We start from the raw sequence: 15,074 nt of genomic DNA on the forward strand, positions 1-15,074 counted from the left end.
GCTGCACCTTGAGTGTGGCTCTCCTAATACATTAACCTTTGAATTTTGAAAGTCAGTAAGAATTAGGTTCGATGGCCTGAGTTTGACTCAACGGCCACTACTGCAGCAAATCCTTTTAAAAGTTTGTGTGAAATGATTGCTAGAGCGGACCCGGTGTCCAGCTCCATTGATAAGGGAACCCTTTGTAACTGTACATCAATGCAAAGCTTCTTTTTAAGGGGCTTGTGTGTCCCCGTTCGCAAGATGCTTCTATGCAACACGCAGAAACCCACCCTGTGTTGGCTGGGGATCCTGGTACCTTTCTGAAGAGATTCTTCCTGAGGTTACACCTGCTGGCAACCCAAACAAATGGTGGCAATGTGGCCTTGCTTACCACATGCCTGGCAAATGGCGGAGTGGAACCGGCAGTCTGTGCGCTTGTAGCGTCCTCCGCAACCGAGACACTGAAGGGCTGCTGGGGCCTTGTCTGGTTTCTCTCGTGGTCTTCTCACTGCCGGCTGGTGAAGTCTGTCCACCTCCTCTTCAGGATCTGAGTCTTGGACTTCCTGATCGACCTCTTGGTGGATGGTCGCAATGGCTGGAGCATTTCTGGCAAGCCACAGAGCCTTCACAGTGCCACCTGTTGCTTCTTTAGCTGCAACTTCACGTAAGACATCTTGGAAGGTAACTTCAACTTTAGCAAAGATTTTTTGTTGCAGCTCCCTGCTTCTCAGGCCGCAGACAAAACAGTCTCATAAGCGTTCTTCCAGGTCCTTGAATTCACAAGGCCTGGCAGCTTGTCTCAATGCAGCAATGAATTCAGCAGGGGACTTGCCCGGCTTCTGATCCCTCTGCTCAAAAGCATGCCTCCACGCGATCACACAAAGCTTGGGGTGGAAGTGATTCTTCAGCATGTTTTTTAGGTCTGTATAGGTGACAGACTCCAGCGGTGCCAGGGCTACCAGGTTCTCGGCTACATCCAAAGTCCTGACCGCAGATGCACAGCAGGATTGCTGCTTTCAAGCCGTCTTCCCAAACCTGGTTAACCCTTAGGTAATTTTCCACCCGGGCCACATAGGAGTTCCAGCGCTCCAGGTGAGAGACGTCTAACTCGGATAGATGTCCAATCTTTGACATCTTCTGCTTCGAATGCCTTGCTGCAAGCCTTTGTTGAGGGGAAGGGCCCATTTGCCAAGCTCACCTCCAGTGATGCTGTACTGACAGGTGAGTGCAGAGCTGGATGCCGATTCCCAGGCTTCAGGATTTTCAGATGAAGCGTATCCTCTTCTTACTGCCTTTTCCTTGCAGCGATCCCACCCTCGTTGCCACTTTTGTGTTTTGGGATTCGAGGCATTGAAGACGACACATTGTAATGCAAACTTCTTTATTTCTCCTTGACTCCATTCCAAGCAACTGCAAAACAGGCACGCAGGCCTTTTATAGATTTCCAACCCCCAGGCAGTCCAGCCAATAGGAATCCCTCTTTCTTCACGCCCTGCGCATAAGCAGTAGTCCGGCGCCAGCCAGTCTGGTCCCGGGCAGCTTTTAGGTTGCCCGGGACCATTTGCAACATTTCTGGGCCTGCTGAGTTTCCTCATCAGGCCCAGGACACAACACTTTCCATATTTGGTGTTGTGCTAAAATGCAAGATTACACTATAATACCCCAAACTCATTCCATGTTCAGCATTAAAGACAAAAGCATTTGGGCATGCTGACAAAGACTCATCTGTAGCATATATTTCTCCTCCATTTTAATTTAGCAGCTCTAAATAAAAGCTATTACAATTACCACTACTATACTATTACTACACAGAGCTCTCAAGCATGTTGTCCCATAGACATCAGTCTCATCACATCCATTTGATGGGGGGAAGACTTCAATGCATTACTGAAGTAACATATCCAGAGCCATTCTGGATATATAGATCAGTAAAATAATGTAGGTTCCTGATTTGCCATAGCCCAACATTATATTTTAAGGTCACTTACTTCCTGTTAGCAGGAAGTGTCCATTTTTAATAGGAAAAGGAAACATTCCATATTTGTTTGATGTAGAATTCCGAGCAATTGGTTTAGCATTTATAGAAAAAAAGCAAGATATACTTGAACCGAATAAAACTGAATTAGCATAAGGATGCAATATTTACACCTCTGTGTTTTATTCTAGCTATGGATAGATTTGAAATGTCCATCAAAATATAATTTTGGGGCATAGGGTAAAAAGGTCAAATGGATTTGTGTCTTTACTGCTTACTGTCTGTCTTCTCTTCTGTTGAGCACTTCTTTTAATCTCGCATTACTGTATTTTCATTGTTTATTTTATTGTTTTACTATTTACTTTTACACTTCCTTTCATTTCTGCGTTTTTACTCTTATAAGCCACCTAGAGTAGCCCCACAGCGAGATAGACAGAAAATGGATTTAACAAATAATCATAATAATAATCCAGTGACATACCTCTAATACCATCAAACCATCAATACCTGCCTGTCTCAAGTCCTTGGGAAGGACTCAATAGGTGGATAAAAATGCTAAATCCAGTCTGACTATCTGGCTGACTATGTGACAGTCCACAGTTTCTCAATATCTCAATCAAGTGAGCTAGTGAGAAATTACATTAGAACAGAATAATAATAACTTTATTGTCACTTTGAATGCACACTAATTGGCATACATTAAAATGAAATTTCATTGCATACAGCTCTCAAAGGGTCACCACCTCCAATATACACTGCATAAGCCAGTAATTTTGTTAGTGTCCAGCCCAAAGGCAAGAAATCCACAAGAGTTCATAGAACATATGTGCAGAGATAATTCAAGAAAACATTGAATCTAGAAACTGATAATGATATTACTGCTAAGTCTCCTAACTGAATCTTTTCCTACCCACAGTAGCGTACAACTGAGTGAAAAGTGGTCTAAAAATGGCAAATGCAGACCTTTGAAATTTGCAACTTGTCTGAATTTCATTAAATATCAGTTTTCAGAAATCTTTCAAGAAGCCATTATAGTTATTTTTAAGATTTTAAAGGTTTCAGATTAATAAATTCATTTCCTAACTAGTGATCTAAAGCAGTTTAATAACATCACCCAAGCATAGTTGATGTAATATAAAGTCTGCCCTCTTTATTTTACCAAAACAATGGTCTAGAAAACCTTTAATTCTCTAACAATTTTTCACCCAGTGCGGAAATGACTAAATGTTAGTTTTTCACATTTAGATGAATGAGATCACTTGGGTAATCTTTTGGAAGAACCACAGTGAAACTCATAATGATTTCAACTTTCAGCTAATGGCCATGACATTAATACTGTCTGCCTATACTTGGAACAGATCTATCTCATGTAAAGAAACTAATTTAGTTATACAGAGAAATATAGTCCAGTCTAAACTGTTCTTTTGTCTGTCTTTTCCTCTTTGGTGATTTTTTTTGTGTATGGAAAGAATGTGAGCACAAGTATGAGAAAATATAGAAAAATTACCCATTACAGGTGATGTCATCTGGATCTGTAAAATATAAATAGAGACCTGCAAGAAGCCTAATCTGGAGCCAGGTCTTGAAAGATATGAAACATGAACATGGGGAACAAATGAAAGTGGAAACTTTCAATTAAATAAACAGGGAAGCACCAAGTCCCATAATTACCTTCAGCTTTCTTCTGGCATTGAATTTCTTCAAGCAATCCACAGTCTCCTGTCTGTGCATGCAAGAAGCCACAGTGGAACGGTGCTAAAAGATATAAAGAAAGCGTGCTTAGAAATGAAAATGAATACAAAACCCTTGATTATTTTAGAAACCTGGGCTTATGTTGGAAGCCATATTTCCTTGTGTGATTGTAAATATGATCTATTAAACCAGATTGCCTTCTGTTCTTCAATTCCATACTGTTGTTGTATCTGGCTTTTTCTGCAGGGACTAAAATATATTGCTGATATAAAGTAAGCAGTGATTAAGTATTGTAGGACATCCATATACCCTCTCCTGCCTCTACTAAGACAGCCTGTTGCAGAATGCTGCTCCCCATTAATGTTGCAAAAAGATTCAACATTTAGCCCAATTAGATTTCATTTTCCTTTTCTTTTTTTAAAAAAAGGAGCAATGGAGTATCATCTTGACTGATCTCCTGTGCTTTTCACAATTTTCTGCATAGTTTTGCATATTCTCTACTAGGCAGGTATAATTTTTCCTCCCAACAATGACATTTGGAGGTTGCTGACTTTTTGTGGTCAAGAGCCATACTTATTCCTTTAGCATGACAAGAAAAAGTGGTGGGGAAAGTTCAAAATAAAGAGGTAGATGGGGTTAGGACAAAAATGAAATTTGCTTTAAGAAATTAATTTTAAATTAAATTAAAATTGCACTCAACACAATCATTACTTCTTCTGGGTTTAAGAAGTTCCTTTCTTTAATCTAAAGCACTACAATTTTTATTTATTCAATTTGAACCCTGTGTCAACTGGGTAGTTCATAGAGCAACTTTCTCGGGAATTCTAAAGGAAACTTGAAAGGTTTTGGAGGGCTTGAATGAAAGGTTTTAGAAGGCCCTGGATTCTGAGGTTGCAGACCCCCACTTTAAAATGGGGGAGCACTGATACCTGGAGATTATTATCAAAATCCAAACAGCTACTAACAGAAGTATGATTCACTATGCACTTACTGATATCCATGGATGCTTCAGGGCTTCTGCTGCTGTGATACGTTTGGATGGGTTGATTGTTAACATTTTATTGATGAGGTCTTTTGCTTCAGGAGTAACGGTATCCCACTCAGGAGATGGAAACTGCAAGTACAAGAAGATAAAACTTCTCATTCTCTCTTCTGCAGGAGAGAATTAAGACACAGTATATTTCTCTGAGACAGTAATTGTAACAAAAACCCAAAATGATTTGGAGTCCAGGTATTAAGTACATATTTTATATGCACATATTGTCAAAGAAAAGGAAAAAAACCCTAGATGTATGTATTTTTATTTAATTATCTTATGTTTTTGCTGTTCTTTATTTTTTGTCATTATTTTAAAAGCAATAAAAACAAATTAAAAGTTCATGTCATGTATGTGTTCTGACTTGATATGTTGCTGACTAGGGGGAAATAAGCACAACTATTAAATGCAGTACAAAAATATTTATTTATTTATATTTAATATTTCTCAACTGCCCATCTCCGTTTTGCCTATTCACCCATTTCAGGATGAATGGAAAGGGTCTTTAAAAAAACTAATAAAGATAATAGGTGGGTCAACTTTGCAGAGGTTCAGTCATGCATTATTGCAGGAGGGACCATAGGAATTACAGGCAAACTTTTTTAGAGGTTCTCAGGAAGTGTGAAAGTTCAATCAGAAAACTATAGCCTGGAATTAAATTACATAAAGCTTTGAAGATAACCTATATGTGCGTTAGTATGTGTGCATGCATGCTTTAGAGTCAGTTTTTTTTTTTTACTCCTGGTGACTACCTGGACAAATTTGTGCAGTATGTTCCAGACTAGACAGAAATAACAGATCCACACAGAGTGTGTTACTCTATTTAAATCTGGTGGTTATCAACCTTGCCTCTATTACTTTTAGGTCTCTATCTTCAGAAAGATAAAGAGTTAATATACCAAACATGGTTGATATATTCCCTGGAGTTCATCAAAGGTACATCTGGCCTTGTTTTAATTTGGAAAATCAAAAAGTGAATCAGGTCTAGAATAGGGACCTCATGTTGAGCACTTCTCTCTGGTCTGGATCCAATTTCAAAAAATTATCCCTCATCCAGCCCATTACTAACTGCAGGAAGGCATTCAGGAGAGCCATTCCATTTCCTAAAGACATCAAGGAGAAAGAGTATCATCAACAAACTATAGCATCCAGCTCCAACTCGCTTATTTCCTTCCAGCTACTTCTAGATGTTGAAAAGCATAAGATACATAACGGAGTTCTGGAAGATACCATATCACAGCTTCCATTTTGAGGATGCAGCATTATCTGAAATCTACTGGAGAGAGATAGCAATAGGTCCACTGCAAAGTTGTGCTTCCTGTTCCCAAAATTCTCAGATGATGAAGAGGATCTCAAAACAGATGATGTCAATGAGAACCAGTGGAGTCATGATCCATCTCTTGATCCCTAGATAAAAATCATCATCAGGCAGTCCAAAGCTACCTTAAGCCCACCCTCAAAGCAGTTTGATATGGGATAAGATAATTTATAGAGATTCTCAGTCATCCAGGTCATGGTTGTCCCAAAGATGTTTTTCAAAAGGCAGCTGGAGTTTCTTTTCTTTTTTTTCCCCTTAAAAATGTTTCACTTCTCATCCAAGAAGCTTCTTCAGTTCTGATTCAACTGTGGGGAATGGAAAGATTTATATTCTTTGCAGGCATTTGGTTGTTAACAATCTAAGAATCATTGAGGCCACTTGGGGTTTATCTGTACCCTCAGGGTCACCCGAATCAGAGTGCACATGGGTGTGGAACCTTCTTGGGACTGCTGAAAGGATTGTGTTGTAGATGGGAGATAGATGGTGTTGTATCCTTTCCTCTTTGTTGAAAGAGGACTGTTCAGTTTTAACATAGATGGCCAGTCTTCAAAAGGTCATTACTTTAAAGATAGCAAAATCCACATTCTGGACAGAGAGGAGCATTGGTTTGAAAGAGGGGTCAAAGAGGCCATTTTATCAACCTAAACTCCCCCCCCCAAAAAAAGAAAGAAAACTCCCCACAGGGTCAGTAAATTTGTTTGATACAGAGCTGCCACAGAAAAGAAAAATCACACTATCTCACGCAGAGAGATCATGTTCCAACAGATGTTCTATTGTTCACAAACTCTCCTTGTTGCAACTCCATCGTTACTATAATTTTATGCTTCCCCTTTTATTGATTCAATAAAAATAGTCACTTTTTATTTTTCTATTGTTTTGTAGTTATTTTACTCATATTGTAGAAGTTTAAATTGGCATTTGTTCTATGTAAGCTGTTGAGAGACTTTTCTGAGGATGGTGGAGAAATATGTTAAGTAAGAAGGCTCATCTTTCTTCACAATATAAAATAGTCTGAGAGGAAGATTAATCTGACATAGGTCTATGATTTCCAAATCTTGCTGAATTACATCTTTCAGTATCTCTCTCCATTGGTCATATTTGCTAGAGCTGAATGAAACTGATGTTCAACAGCACTTCAGAACCATGGTTTATCAGTCCCAATTACCCAAGTGTGGATATGAACATAGTCTCACCCTGAGTCCAACATATTAATTGCAACATTAGATTGATATTTAGATTGGTTTCCAATATGGTGGTGCACAAATAAAGCAAGTGAGAAAAAGTTATTCAAAAAAAATTAAGGTGTAAGAGAGAAGAAGAATATGAAAGGGAAGATTGCTTACATCATAGGCTCCAGCTTTGATCTGCTGATATAATCGGTGTTGATCCTCATCCCAGAAAGGAGGATAGCCAACCAGTAGAATATAGAGAATAACTCCTGTGTGTTCAGAGGGAACAGTGTTACATAAACTAGTGGAAAATAGTTGATTGACACAGAAGATCTGAATTGGCCTACACAGTGAGCAAGAGAAAAAAAAATAAGATGAGTCAAGAGCTAGGTATCTTCCTGTATTGTCAACATTGTCCCGATGTTTATATAAAATGGTTACTTCTTAACTGAAATGTCAAGGATTCAGGCATAAGTGTGAGCTCTTTGCAGTTCACTCTGAATCATCAGTATCATCATTTGCCTGACTGAAAACAAGACCAGCCATTCCTTATGAATTTTTTTAAAAATATCTCTAGCGTTGGCATTTCGCTGAATGATAGCAGTGGCTCCATTTATCCACCTGGTGGAAGGAATAATAGATATAGTTCTACAAATAGATACAGGTAGTCCTCAGCTTATGACCACAGTTGGCAGCAGAATTTCCAGTGCTAAGCAAGGTGGCTGTTAAGGGACTTGGGCCTGGTTTTACAACCTTTTACTATCTTTTTTTTTTTGCCATGGTTGTTAAGCAAAACACTGCTGTAGTTATGTGAATCACATGATTAGGTGAATGGTTTCACCCATTGACTTTACTTGTCAGAAGTCAACTGAGAAGGTTGCAAATGGCCATTACGTGAGCCTGGGATAGTCATAAATACATGCAGGTCTCCAAGTGTAGTAATCAGTGCTCAGTCATTGCAGGGTGCAAATATGGCTGACCGCCTTCGCAGCGTTTATTCTTTTTATACAGTTTTCCAAGCAGCAAAAGTTTAACATGGCAATAGCATAGCAATAGCATTTCATTGGTTAAACTCCTTACCAATCCTTAAGAAGAAAGCCAGAGGCCCAAAACAGGGAGCTGTTTGCTGCAACATCCTGTTGGTGTAAGCTAGCTGATATCAGGCAGGTAAGGTCATTGTACCAATCTGGGGTAGTTTCCCACATTGCCATGGTGATGTGAAGGGATGAGATAATGTAGAGAGAAGAGGCACGCAGGCTTTGGAGGGGCAGTTTGCTGCACATGACCTCTACCAGGTCCCCATCTCTACATCCAAGTGCCCAAAATTTGATTATGTGACTATGGGGATACTGCAATGGTCATAAGTGTGAGGACTGGTCATAAGTCTCTTTTTCAATGCCATTCTAATCTTGCAGGCTTACGAAAGAAATGGTTGTAAGTCATTAAACAAATGGTTGTAAGTCGAGGATTACCTGTAGCAGGTTTACTATCAATTTACTACTATCAATGGAGAATTCAAAGAATGTTTTAAAGTCTTTCAGCTTTAAGCATGTAGAGCCCATTGTTTGAGGCAAAACTGAATTGAACCTTTGAAAGCAATGATCTTCTGACACTGATCCTTATACTTTTTTGTAATAAGTATCCAAATGGGATTGGATATCAGTAGAGGAGGAATTTATCTCTGGTGCATAAGCTCTCAATGTACATACAAGCAATAAGTGATAAATCATGATCATAATCATAAAATGTAACCATCATAAATCATAAGATACAAACTCAACGATAATCATAGGATACTAAATAAAGGCAATCAACATAAATCATGAGATAGAAACAACAAAGTTATAATCATAAGAAGCTAAGGAAATAGGTAATAGGGAAAGATGAAAAGATGAAAAGGATAATCAACTCATTTTTTTAAAAAAAAATGTGCAGCATGAAAGCACTTAAATGTTTTTATTATGAATGGCATTGTTAAAAAAAGTGTTAAATTATGAATTGAATGAATTTTGTTCCTAGCATCTATCAGAATGGGAGGAAAATAACAAGGAACAATTCTCTGTTTGCTAAAATTTATTAAGAATAAGGTTGCAGTAAAAACACCAGACTTCTGGCAAATAAATTTGCTTTCAGATGTGGAACCTATTTATAGGTAATTTAAACCACTAAATTCTGGCTTCCTTCCTTGCTTCCTTTCAGTGTAACAGAAAGGAGGGCGATCCAGTCTGTCCTTATAATTTGCTTACATAATGGCTACATTAGGAATCTGAATATTTCCTCATAAACTAAGTTGTTTTGCTCCGCAATGGAAATAGGGCTGCTGGAATAAATTATTTGATTTTGACAAGGATTTATTACAATAAGTCAATGCTAGGAATCAGGAATAGTCACCCTGTGCTGGAGAAAGTGAGCCTTAATGGCCTCGTGAAGCATTAATGATGGTCTTCATCCAATATTTTAAAAGGGATCTGTGGGAGATCCAGAAAATTACAGCCCAGGCATGTTTAACATGTCCCAGACAAATTGGAAGAAACTATAATCAAACAAAAAACAAACTAAGCCCACAGAGGGATAAGGCTTGCTGAAGGAAAACCAGTGTGGATACTGAAGAGGTGATTCTGTTTCATGAATCATTTCAATCTTTTGCAAGGGCAATGGATGGTGGGATCAATATTGTATACCTAAGTTTCACAAGGCCTTGACAACATTCCTCATAAAAGGTTCTTGAGTTCCCTTTTCTCTTATGGGATTAGATAATCTGTCCTAGTATTTTTTATTAATTATGAGAAATCAAAGTGTAAAAACACATGAGCATTGTTTTCAATGGACAGAAGTTCTTCAAGGACCAGGGTGTTTTATCTTCTCCATACATTATTTTCGTTTAAAAGATAGCACTCAGTTGTAGAAGTTTGCAGATATTATCAAACTATTCTGATGCATGTTAGAGAGCAAAAAGTCTTAATGCCACACTTAAACTGATAGCGTCTGCATTGTCTATAACACAGGGCTTTTTAACCAGTGGTACGGGTACCACCTGTGGTACATTGGCACCTGGCAGTGGTACGTGGCCATCCTAGAAAAGTGGTAGTGGGGGAGGGGAATGAGCTGAACCTGTGACAACACCGCACAAACCTGAGTGAGAGCTGGAGCTGCAGGGCTGTCAGGGCTCAGCGGAAGCACCAAGATCAGTGCCACTTTCCGGCTAATTGGCACTTCTTTGGGGCTGTCAGGGCTCAGTGGAAGCACCAGGATCAGCGCCAGGCTCCAGCTGGAGCTCGGCGCTGATCCTGGTGCTTCTGCTGAGCCCTGAAGAAGCACCAATCAGCTGGAATGTTGCAGCATCTCCAGGGTCTTGTGATTTACATCCAGATGCTTGGCAACTGATTCATATTTATGATGGTCACAGTGTCACAGGGTCATGTGAAATGACCAAAACCTGCTGCAACCACCCAGCAGATGGTGGGAATAAAAACCAAATACCCCCCCCACCCCACCCCCATAGCCAATCCTCAACAGAAATGCTCACAATGATGAAAACCTTGAACAGAAGGAAGAGCGCCGCCGGGCAGGTAGGCTGTGGCTTGGGGGGCACTTTTTCAGTGCCATTGTAACTTCAAACAGTCAGTAAGTGAACCGTTGTAAGTCAAGGACTACCAGTACTTTATCACTTTTTTCCTTTTTTTTTTTGGGTCATCAAGTTTTTGACACCTTGCTAGGGGACTGGTGGTACTCGAATGTTGCCATATCCTAAAAGTGGCACAATGGGTGAAAAGGTTGAAAAGCCCTGCCTTAAGTTACTGTCTTCAGCATCCTTTGAAACATAGTCTCACTTACCACATGCCCAAAGGTCAACAGCTTTGCCATAGGGATCCTTCCGGAGCACTTCAGGAGAAAGGTAACCTGGAGTGCCTGCAAAACCTGTTAATTGTCAAAATAGATAGCTAATTACACTATTTGCCCCCAGGAGAATTAATAACTTTTCATTTAGAACAATTCTCCGTCTTGGGATTTCTTATTACATGATAAATATTAAGAGCTGAAATAACAGTGATAATTATCATCTCCTGAGCCTCTGGTTCTATTATGATGCACATATTATGGGAGCTGTTCTTCTAACTTCTACTCTGTTTGGATCCAATTTTATTGCTCCTGCTATTCTCAGATGCTTCCCAAACAGCCCTATTTTTCTCTCCCCTAAAGCTAAGACTGCAGGCAATCTATTTCCCCACTGGAGGGAACTCCTCCTCATCCTGGTTCTGAGTTCACTCTATGCAGTTCGCACCACCTCAGCAGAACCAGCAGCTAATTTTTTGTTGCCCAGGCCCAGAATGGACTTCTGGAAGCGGCATCCACATAGAGAACCGGTTGTTCACATATTTGAATCCCACCATTGATTTTATGAGATCTGTACTGGGAATGCTGGCTTGATTGCTTCCTATCTCTTCCTCAGTGTAACATGAAAGTGAAACGTTTTGTTAGTCTGCAAACAAAACAGCAGGCAGGCCTTGGTCTTGTCTTCCTTTGCTTTCTTCTGCTTTGGAATGGGAGGATATTTATTGCTGCAGGAGCTTTGGCAATGGAGCAATGATTTCACTCTTGATTCTCACAGCTGCAAGTCTCATTGATTGGAAGAGGATTACTAATCATCCTTCAATGTGCTTTGAGGGATTATGAAGCACAAGCAATGGCCAACTGAAAGCGCCTTGCATCCCATCCCTGGCCCATGTAGGCACACGCTATCAGATCAAATTGACTACAGCTCTGTGAAGTCTCAAAGCAATCATCTTTTCCAGCCTTGTTATTCAAGATCCTTCTGGGACTTTTTGAGTTGCAGAAGCATGTGCTGCATTAGTGTATTTGCAAAATGTATTTATGACTTAGAAATTATAAATGTATTCCCATAACAGCCTGTGTCTACAGCTCAAAGATACAATAGTAACAGACACTAGGATGACCTAATCAGCTTACAGTTATTGTGAGTTAATTAAACCCCAGCTACTACTCCATATTTATGTATGTCTGTACATACTTTCTCTCATCTGGAGTGGTAGCTGGCTTTAATATTATATAATATTACAGAGAGAGAGAGAGAGAGAGAGAGAGAGAGAGAGAGAGAGAGAGAGAGAGAGAGAGAGAGAGAGAGAGAGAGAGAGAGATCTCTAAATAAATGCCACTAGGGAAAGACTAATATGACCACAATGAACATATTAGTTTCTACAATCCATTTATATTAGGCTTTTTTAGTTAGTCTAAATCAGGGTAATTGGCTTTTTCAAAACAGAAACTCCATTGAAATAATTAGTTTTAGAATATAGCATATTTCAGCAATATGCAATTCTCATACATCTGACATATTGTAAATAATCACAACTCTCCAGACGTTTAATCCTTTAGCTTGACCTGGCAGAAGATGCTTAGGAATGACCTGGCCAGAATAAAGCTTTAAACACAGTAGCTGAATGACCCTCTCAGAGTAGAGAATACAGTTTTTTACACATATATAGTATACTTCAGTCTTGAAGCTGTTGGCTTCTTCCTCTGTGCTTTTCAAATTAACAGATACATGGTGGTTTGCTTGGGTGGCTGAGATATGGCTCTTCCCAGACAGGGAGGTGTTTATTCCTGGCTGGCTTCAGCCTTACACCAGTTTACTTTCTTTCTTTTTAATATAATTTCATTGAAAGTTTTAACAAACAATAAACATGAATATAAACTAAAACAGAGTAACAAAGAAAAAACAACCACCACCAGAGGAAAGTATTAATCTATCATTTTTAGAGGGTACCAGTTGTAGAAAAATACCAATTCACAGTAGTGCAGAATTAATGCCCTGCTTCGTTTTAACGAGAGAGTAAAATGTATTTTGCCCAATTACGCACATACCCAAACAAAATGGAACACCTGCAAGCCCAGTTTTCTTCTACTCACCAAACCAAGCCTGCTGTTCTCCTTCCACTTCAATAGCAAGACCAAAGTCAGCTAATTTAACAGCAGCTCCCTTCAGTTTGGAGGCCAGCAAGAGGTTCTCTGGCTTTAAGAGACAAAAAGAGAAAGGAACAATAAAAATGCAAAGAAGAAATGTCCCACTTTTCTCTAGTGGCTGAGATGCAAAAGTGTTATAATAAAATACTAAACTTTAACAGAGAAAATGCAATATTTTAATGAATAAAAATAGTTTAAGAAAAAATCAGCAAATGGAATTCAGAATAAAACTGAGAAATGCTTTGAGCTGAAACTGAAGTGAGAGAACATTGAAAGAAATACTGTAAAGCAGGGGTCCCCAACCCCCAGTCCACGGACTAGTATCGGGCCACGGCATACCAGCAACTGTCCCACACAAACAAGGAAAGCCCCATCCACAGGATGTAGGCAGCACACAAAACCACACCCCCTCCAGTCCATGGAAAAATCTCCCTCCACATAACGGGTTCCTGGTGCCCAAAATGTTGGGGACCTCTGCTGTAAATGCTTGTATGGAGTAAAATGTCAGAATAAAATTGAAATGGATACTAGTAACTTAGATTATGGCAATTTGCTCTACATGGGACTGGCGGTGAGTTTATTTATTTATTTATTTATTTATGAGACTTATATACCGCTTTAAGTGCAAGCACTCTCTAAGCGGTGTACACCAGTAAGCAATGTATATATATATATATATATATATATATATATATATATATATATATATATATTTACATTGCCCCCAACAATCTGGGTCCTCATTTTACCTACCCCGGAAGGATGGAAGGCTGAGTCAACCTTGAGTTGACCCAGAAGCTACAGCTGATAACAGAATGAAATTGCAAATTTACTGGCCATCAATGTTAATTGGTTCAATAGAACCACACCCACCTGGCAAAAGTTGCATTAGTTGCCAGTAAGCTTCTAAGTCCAACTCAAGGTGCTGATTGATATCTATAATGTACTTTTAAGTCTTAAACCCTCATTTCCTTTGGACAATCTAATTCAGGGGGAATCTGCCTGCCTCAAACAGTATATTTGGGAGAGAGCACTGTAGACTCCTGGCCCCTGAAGGTTGTTACTAAGAGGTCCATACCAGGGCTTTTCAACTGGTATGCGTACCACCTGTGGTACTTTGCCACATGGTAGGTGGTATGCAACCGTCCCAGAGAAGTGTAGTAGGGGAGAGGAATGAGATGAAGTGACCCAAGCCTGAGGGAGAGGCAGCTACAGCTGCAGGACTGCCTGGGCTCAGCAGAAGCCCCAAGAGCCGGCAGGGCTCCAGCTGATTGGCACTTCCAGAAGCAGCATGGAGCTGGAGATGAACTGAAGAAAAAGGGGGAGGGAGGGGAGGAGAAGCTATAAAAGGAGGTGGTTTGGGCGGGAAAGGGAAAAAAAGAGAACAGGGAAAGAGAAGGCGAGCTCAGCAGGCAGGGAGGAAACAGGGATAGGGAAGAAGCAGCAGCTGTTGCTGGAAGAAAAGTTCCCCTGGTTCGTTTTCTCCAGCCAGGAGAATGCAATCAGCGCTGAAGCCAGCAGACCAGCATGTTGAAAAGGAGGTGGATTTATTTAGTTCTGGATCACCTGGCAGCTTGATTGGGCTACCATGAGGATTTTTATACAGTTTTTACAGAGTTTTGTAATTCAGAGTCTCGGTTTGTGTGCTTTGATTATTGGAATATTTTAGTCTGTATTTTAGGCTAGCAATGAGTCCAAAGTCCATAGGTTTAATCCCTTTCAAAAATGTAATTAATTTTACTCCCTTATCTTGAGTCTATGGCGTTTAGAAAGTTTTCTTTGAAAGTAAACAGGCTTAATTTAAGGCTAAAGCTTTTTGCAATTGCCAGAGGCTTTCAGTCTCGGATTGCAACATTGTGACACGTGACACCTGAGGCAGCTTAAAGAAAAAAAAAACCCTGGAGTGTATGTGTTTCTTTA

General features: G+C 39.7%; 1 protein-coding gene across 6 annotated transcripts in view; it reads right to left on the bottom strand.

Moving 5' to 3' along the window:
- Positions 1 to 15,074, bottom strand: part of CAMK2A (calcium/calmodulin dependent protein kinase II alpha) — a 169,067-nt gene that overhangs the window by 47,485 nt on the left and 106,508 nt on the right. For all 6 annotated transcript variants that reach the window (XR_005556408.1, XM_039340881.1, XM_039340879.1 and 3 more), the window contains exons 7-11: positions 13,101 to 13,203; positions 11,007 to 11,090; positions 7,347 to 7,441; positions 4,641 to 4,763; positions 3,629 to 3,712 (exon numbers count right to left, since the gene is read on the bottom strand). Coding sequence is in view for 5 of the 6 variants with exons in the window: in XM_039340881.1 (XP_039196815.1) it covers positions 3,629 to 3,712; positions 4,641 to 4,763; positions 7,347 to 7,441; positions 11,007 to 11,090; positions 13,101 to 13,203 (489 nt within the window). In the remaining variant the exon portion in view is untranslated. The remainder of the gene's footprint in view (positions 1 to 3,628; positions 3,713 to 4,640; positions 4,764 to 7,346; positions 7,442 to 11,006; positions 11,091 to 13,100; positions 13,204 to 15,074) is intronic.

This window comes from Crotalus tigris, unplaced genomic scaffold (assembly GCF_016545835.1).
Source record: "Crotalus tigris isolate CLP2741 ecotype Arizona unplaced genomic scaffold, ASM1654583v1 scf7180000017754.2947050, whole genome shotgun sequence".
Classification (NCBI taxonomy): Eukaryota; Metazoa; Chordata; class Lepidosauria; order Squamata; family Viperidae; genus Crotalus; species Crotalus tigris.